A 7,074-nucleotide genomic window follows, 5' to 3' on the forward strand; every position below is an offset into this window, starting at 1 on the left:
GTTTCTCTGTGTAGCCCTGGCTGTCCTGGAACTCACTCTGTAGACCAGGCGGGCCTTGAACTCAGAAATCCGCCTGCCTCTGCCTCCCAGGTGCTGGGATGAAAGGCGTGCGCCACCACCGCCCAGCTTTTATACACAAGGAAACAAACAAAAACAACCTAGACAAATCTAGACACTCAAGCTTGCCAAAGCTAAGGGAGGGGTGCTACTGGCACCTAGTGGGCACAAACCAGAGACGCTGTGAACTTCCTCCACCATGGAAATCAGCACAGAACCATTCCCTGTGTGTCAGGACTGTGCTTGAGGAGGCTGACAAGCCTGGTGTGTCCTGACTGATGCGCTGGTAAGAGACTCGGCATGGTATGACTGATGCGTGTGTCTGTCTGGGAGGACACATGTGGGGCTGGCGAGAGTATCTCTCGTAGGGACAGGAATGGGGAGGGAGGTTTATTATGGTCTCTACAGACTGCCTCCTGTAAGTCTAAATGGAAAATTAAAAAAAAAAAAAAACAACCCACGCTTTGGATGGAAACTTGAAACATGAGCTGTAAAACCTTGGAGGTGTCACTGCAAGCTGAAACCCAAGTGCATCCTTAAGCCCGAGTTTGCTCTTCTGTGGAACAGAATGGGGGTGGGGGGAGATGCACCTGCTTTGCACACACCACCCCATGACGATCAGTGAGATGATACCAGGGAAAAACCCTCTGGAGCCCCCAAGTTCCTCTGAGTCACCGGCAGCTGTTCAGGTCCTGTTGTACTAAACTTACGACTGGACGTGACAAGCACGACCTTTACCACACCATCCCCTCCCTCAACCACGCACCGCTCCTGTCACTGGCACCGCTCCTGTCGCTGGGGCTCTGGGATGACTGGGGTCCGCCTTGAGATCTTGTATTTACGCTGCCCTCCCAAGCGTGATGAACTAACAGCCCAGGAAATATCTTACTGTGACGAGTCACACGGACAGCAAGTGGGCCAGAGTCACCTGGAGGCTGTGACTACAGCAGAGGCTAAGAAGGAAACCTCTTCCCTATGCCACTCTAAAGGCACATGTTGAGCACAGGATTCTGGGTTCTGCCACACAACAGCAGTGGTCCTGTAACCGCCTGCCTGAGCAGTAAAAGGGCAGTCAAAACACTCTCCGATGCAGACACGTCTCGCTTACCGGCTAACTCTTTTGTCTAACCACTGGGACATGCGGTCACAGCCTGAGAACCAAGCCTTCTACTCAGGAAACTCTTAAGTACAACACCACCACCTTCTGTCCCCGTGCCTTTGAATGGCAAGGATGACTCACACGTGAAAGTTGTCTGGAACCCGATCAATGGTTGACATTGTCAAGGACCCCACTGTCAGCAACTGTGAGAACCACAGGTGAACACAGGGGCAGAACACAAGGGATGCCAGGCACAGGACCCAAAAAGGCAACCGTAGCTGTCTTACGTGATGTACTTGTTGTAGAGGATAAAGGCATGTTCAATGTTGCCTTCTTCTGAGTAAACGGATGCCATGCGGATGATCTCAACACCGGAGCGGTAGTAGCGACGGGGTGGAATGTCTTCATTTAACTCAACTGCACTCCCAAGTTGGGACAGAATCCTCACCCGGTCTTGGGGTGGGAGGCTCACATCCCCATGGTCAGACATTGGACAAATAAGTTCTGAGACAGAAGAGAGAAAACAGGTAGCATCAAAGCCAAGGCCATAGCTTCCCAGTGGTCAGAACAGGATGAGCGTATCACAAACCTCCCAAGAATTTAGACAAAGAGGCAGGCATGGTGGAGTACACCTTCAATCCTATCACTTGAGGAGCAGAGGCAGGTTAGATCTCTGAGTTCAAGGCCAGTCTAGATTACCTAGCAAGTTCCAGGACAGCCAAGGCTACAAAGAATGACCGACCCTGTCTCAAAACAAAAACAGAATACGAAATGGACAAACAAAACATTAGAGAAAATAAAATAAAACACTACATACAGTGGTTCTGATCAACAAATTATCCCTCCTGGCCTCATGAACACCCAAATCTTGATTTGAGGACTGACAGAGGTAAAACAAAAACAAAAACAAAACAAAACAAAAAAACCCCCAACAACCTTGTCCTGCAATTTGATGGTACAAGGAATACAGCCATTAACAGGGCACTGTGGGTTGGTCTTACTGCTACCAAGAGTTACTCTCCATCAGTAGGAGGCCCATCCAGAGAACTCCATCTTTTTCTTGTTTCTTTATGCGGATGCCCACTTCCGTTTACCCAATCCCTGGCAGAATGTGTTCAGTGAATCCTCATGAACACTGCCTGGCTAATTCATGTCGACCATTTCATTCCACCGGAGATGAAATGGTGTTTACCGGGATACGCTTCCTCAGTTTTGAACACAAGGTTAATGCGGGGCTCCTTTCTAGGGTGATATTCCTGACGCTGCTCACTAAACCACCCTTCACTTCAGCCCAGCCCATTCACCACTTTCAGGGCCAGGTAGTTCATGCTTGGAAGCTTGGAAGCATCAATGCATGCTTGTCCCCGCAAGCCATGCAGGGTGTAAAGGGCAAAGTGACAGCACCTAGGTTGGGGTGGGACACTCTAGGAGTTCCTACTCATTGGTACCCAAACTGTAGGATTTTACATTCTTCCTAGATGTTGCTTCTGGGCTCCCTGGCACCATCATTGCACATAATCCTGAGTGGAACGGGATTGTCGGTGTGCACTGGATAACAGCACACCCTAGCCAGCCTGTTCTAGAATACACTCATCTTGGGTCTGAGCAGTCTTGTTTTTCCCATCTTATTCCTCAGTCAGGATTCTCAACTGCCCCGGGGAGACGCAGATTACAGTGTTGTACATTCAGCTGTAACTCAGTTCTACTTACCTGTCCTCAGAGATTGTTTTCTCTAGGCCAGTTCTGCTTTAGCTTGCCCTAACTTTGCGGTGGCATTTTGTCCACGAAGTTTCCCCACTAAACTCCCTTTTCTAGCAAAAGCGGGGGGCTGCTAGGAATGTGGGGACATTGCGAGTGTAAAACACATCCTCTTGAGAGTGTAAATCTGCCCACGTCCTTAACCGCCGAACTGGGCACAGCCCAGAAGAGCTCATTGGAATGGGATGCTGGGCATCTGGGCACCTCTCGAGAGAGAGGCACTTGTGGGTAAAGAAAGGACCATCCTCTAGAAGCCATCGAGTGGCTCGGGACAACATGGGGTTCAGCAACCCTGCAGAGCGTGTGTATCGGGAGAAGGATCCAGCAGAAACTGCTGGCAGCGCCCATCTGGAAGGCACTCAGTCAGGTTTCTCCAAAATGCAAGGCACTCAGTCAGGTTTCTCGAAAATGCAAGGAGTGTTGAGACCAGGCCTGGCTGGTCTGAAGCCAGCCCTGAAGACAGGGCCATCCCAGAGCTCGCGCGCGGCCGGCCTGGGCCAGGAACACGGACCCCACACTCACGGCCTCTCCCCGCGGGGTCCCACCGCGCCAGGATCCCCAGTCCCGCTGCATTCCCCGGACCCTTCCCACCTTTCGTGAAGGATGACAGTCAGAGCTTCCGGAAACGTCACCTCCGATGACACGCCCACTCTCGTCCCTCCTTAAATTACGCTCCACGGATTTAGGACCTGGTGGGGAGAACCGGTGGGTGGAGCTGGAATCTTCCACCAATGAGAGGGAGCGCTGCAGAGGTCCTTTGGTAAAGGAAACGAACCAGGAAGGAAAGGGAACCTAGTGAAAGAGGGGATTGCCGCAGAAACCAGTATGCTTTTCCCCCCCATTAATTTATCTTTTTATTCACTTCACATCCCTATTGTTGCACTTCCCGCTCTCCCCGCCCCCACCCCCACCCCGCGACGCACAATCCCTCTCCTCCTCCCTCTGGATATCCCACTCCCCCTGACTGTGGCACATCAAGTCTTTGCAACGTTAGGCTCATCCTCTTCCGCTGAGGCCGGGGAAGGCAGCCCAGTTATACGAACGGGACCCAGAGACAGGGAACAGCTTTAGAGACAGCCCCCACTCCAGTTGTTGGGGGACCCACATGACGACCGAGCTGCACATCTGCTACATATGTGCGGGGGGCCTAAATCCAGACTGCTTGTGCTCTTTAGTTGGTGGTTCAGTCTCAGAGAGCCTCCAAGGGCCCCATTCTGAAGCAGGAGTTTCCTGCCAATGGCTCCTTCATCGGAATAATAGCGAATTAATATTTCAAGGGGGATCGCTATCTAGCTTGTCATTCACAGCAGAGCTGACATCGCAGGTTCAAACAAAGCATCATGGACTACCTATCTACATAGCCACCCTCTGCCAGTCAGTCCTGTGGTGTTTTTTTGTTTTTTTGTTTTTTTTTAACTTACATTAATTTTTATCGTGTGTGTGTGTGTGTGTGTTTGCACGGTGAGGATGTGTGCAAGTGAGCATGCCATGGAACGGTAATTGTCAGAGGGACAACTTGTGGGACAGTTTCTTTATTACCCTACGGTTAAGTTCTGGGGACTGAACTAAGCTTAGCAGCCCTGGCAGCAGGTGCCTCTTACCCTCTGACCCTTCTCCCTAGCCCGTGTTGGTTCTGCTTTAACTCTCTTCATAGCCATCCCTCCTGTAAGATTCTCCTAAAATATGATTTCTCAAAAGAAGGGAGATTTTCTGACTTACATCTCTCTCCCCAATGTCTACCATGACTTGTGGTCCCACACTCAACACACATTCTTGGATGTGCAGGTGTTATTGAGATAAAGGGTGTCTGTCTCATGGTCCCCAAGATGACAGGGGATGGACTAATCAACTGTAAACGTGGAGGTGACAGGCTGATTGTTTTGTTCTTGGAACCAAATCTTCTCTATGAGGCAAGCAGAGCCAGGAGCAGAAGGCACTGAGATGGGGTGCACTCCTGAAATTAGTAGGTGTCTATCATACCGCAGGGGTGCTTGAGGGACAGCAAAGAGGAGAGGCTGCAGGCGTGAGATGCAGCGGGAGGAAACCCACCAGGCTGGGCTGTGAACCCCCTGCACCACAGCACCGCACAAGCCTATCTTAAACTCCACTGAGGAGTGAGCGACTTTGAGGAGGAGTGTGTTTGTGTGGTGCATTCTAAAGACGAACTGGCCACAGCATTGGCCTCTTTGCTGTGAGCCCATTGGGACTGAAAAAGACGAAAAGGTAGATAGACATTGCTACTCAGGGGAGGGGGAGATGCTCTTTATACTGGTTCAAACACAGGAAAAGGCACCAAAAGGTACCAAGGCTTTAGATTTGTGTACTGTTGCAGGCACATTTCATACCTGATACTTATCTCCAGCTAGAGAACACACCTCAATTAACTGGCTCCAGTCTCCAAGTGCAAAACTCATAGCAACATCAGGATGGGCTTGTGGTTCTAAGTTCCATTTTGTTTGAAGACAGGTCTTTCCTGTCACCAAGAACAAATTAGTTAGAGAAGTAAGTTCTTACATCTCATTGGAAAGATCTTCAGCGGGCCTTTGTCTTGTTAAAAAAAAAAGAATGCTTAAGCCAGACACAGTGGTGCAAGCCATCATGACAGACATGGCCATCCCTCTTTCCCAGGCTCTCAGGCTAGGGAGAGCTTTGCAATGCTTCTTTTAATTGTTCCTTAATAAAGGTATCTATCACTTGCATAAGACTTCCCACATACTAACAGGTAACGTTAGTATATGTCAAGGAAGACCTCTAGATTGAATTAGTCTGATTGATGAACTGCTGGCATTTTTCAGGGGCCAAACAATGAGATGGAAGAGATATTTTATATCTTTAATGTGGGTCAGGAGTAGGGTGGAGGTGGTTGGGTGCACCTCTCAGGGAACAGTGTGGTCCAGTGTTCTTATCTTCTGCTTTCTTCATATTAGCTACCTTCCTTGCGCTGGGCTAAAACGGTGGGCATGCATCTGTTTCTCTTCCTTTATTGTGGGAAATGTTTTTTTAAAAAATATATATATATATGAGTGTTCTATCTATATAAATACACCTACAGGCTAGAAGACAGCATCAGCTCCTATTATTGATGGTTATGAGCCACCATGTGGTTGCTGGGAATTGAACTCACCACCTCTGAAAGAGCAGCCAGCGGCCTTAACCTCTGAGCCATTTCTCCAGCCCCATTTTGCATTCTTAAACTCATGTTACTTCCTGTCAACTCCCAGAAGCAGGGCTCATCTCCATATCCAGATGCGTTGAAAATGAACTCCATCCACCAGAAGCAAACAGCAGAGAGGCAGAAGCAGCCTAGTGCAAGCCTTCCTCCCCCTGGGTTGAATTCTGCCCATACTCTGTCTGATGCCTTCATCCCTTAGGTCGTGTGGGCAGCCCACTGTTTGGAGTTTTCATGCTTGGTAAGCATGAAGATGCTTCTCCCCTCCTCCCCCTTTGACACAGAATCTCACTCTGTGAGCCCAGTGTGGTTTGGAGCTCACCAGGTAGCTGGAGCAGGCATCAAGGACACAGGTGATTCTCCTGCATCTGCCTCCTATGGGCTAGGATCACAGGAGCACAAGCATGGGCCACCTGCCCAGCTACAGCTCCTGGCTGCCGCTGGCATGGCAGTTATAACTGGCTTACATCAGCTTGCAAACTGCCAGTATAGAATCTTGACCCTCTGGCATTCCATACCAGTCTTGGGTGCAGAACCAGGCAAAAACTGAAGAGTCAGAGAAGGAAGCCATTAGTGAAGGCCAGGTAAAGTGCAGGCCCAGAAAAGAGGGATTTGTGCGGATTTGGTTTGTTTTACTTGGGAAATGAACCAGTTCACCTTGTCTCCTTTTGTATTTTCAGAGCTGGGCAATTTGATGTTCTTTCCATAGCAAGAGAGCCCAGAAATGGTCATGAAATCTACATACCAAAGAGGGAATCTTATACATGTTTCCTCATGTTATGTCTCCCATTAGCATGCATGTAGATGGTAGGTCACTTTTCATGGTTCACAAAGGCATTTATTTATCTTTTCTTTCCTTCCTTCTTCTTTCTTTTTCCTTCCTTCCTTTTCTTTTCTTCCTTCCTTCTCTTTCTTTCCCTTTCCTTCCTTCCTTCCTTCCTTCCTTCCTTCCTTCCTTCCTTCCTTCCTTCCTTCCTTTCTCTCTCTCTCT

The 7,074-nt window shown here is 49.3% G+C and overlaps 1 protein-coding gene across 4 annotated transcripts in view; it reads right to left on the reverse strand.

Moving 5' to 3' along the window:
• Positions 1–6,540, reverse strand: part of Stambp (STAM binding protein) — a 28,954-nt gene extending 22,414 nt beyond the window's left edge. Inside the window, exons 1-4 of one of the 4 annotated variants that reach the window (XM_021164699.1) lie at positions 6,406–6,540; positions 5,290–5,387; positions 3,506–3,603; positions 1,444–1,660 (exon numbers count right to left, since the gene is read on the reverse strand). In XM_021164699.1, coding sequence (XP_021020358.1) covers positions 1,444–1,646 — 203 coding nt within the window. In that variant the 5' untranslated portion in view covers positions 1,647–1,660; positions 3,506–3,603; positions 5,290–5,387; positions 6,406–6,540. Of the gene's footprint in view, positions 1–1,443; positions 1,661–3,505; positions 3,670–5,259; positions 5,388–6,405 lie in introns of all 4 variants that reach the window. The other 3 variants (XM_021164700.1, XM_021164701.1, XM_021164698.1) reach the window with 3 other exon arrangements.
• Between the last annotated feature and the right edge of the window lie 534 nt (positions 6,541–7,074).

Source organism: Mus caroli, chromosome 6 (genome assembly GCF_900094665.2).
Source record: "Mus caroli chromosome 6, CAROLI_EIJ_v1.1, whole genome shotgun sequence".
NCBI lineage: Eukaryota > Metazoa > Chordata > Mammalia > Rodentia > Muridae > Mus > Mus caroli.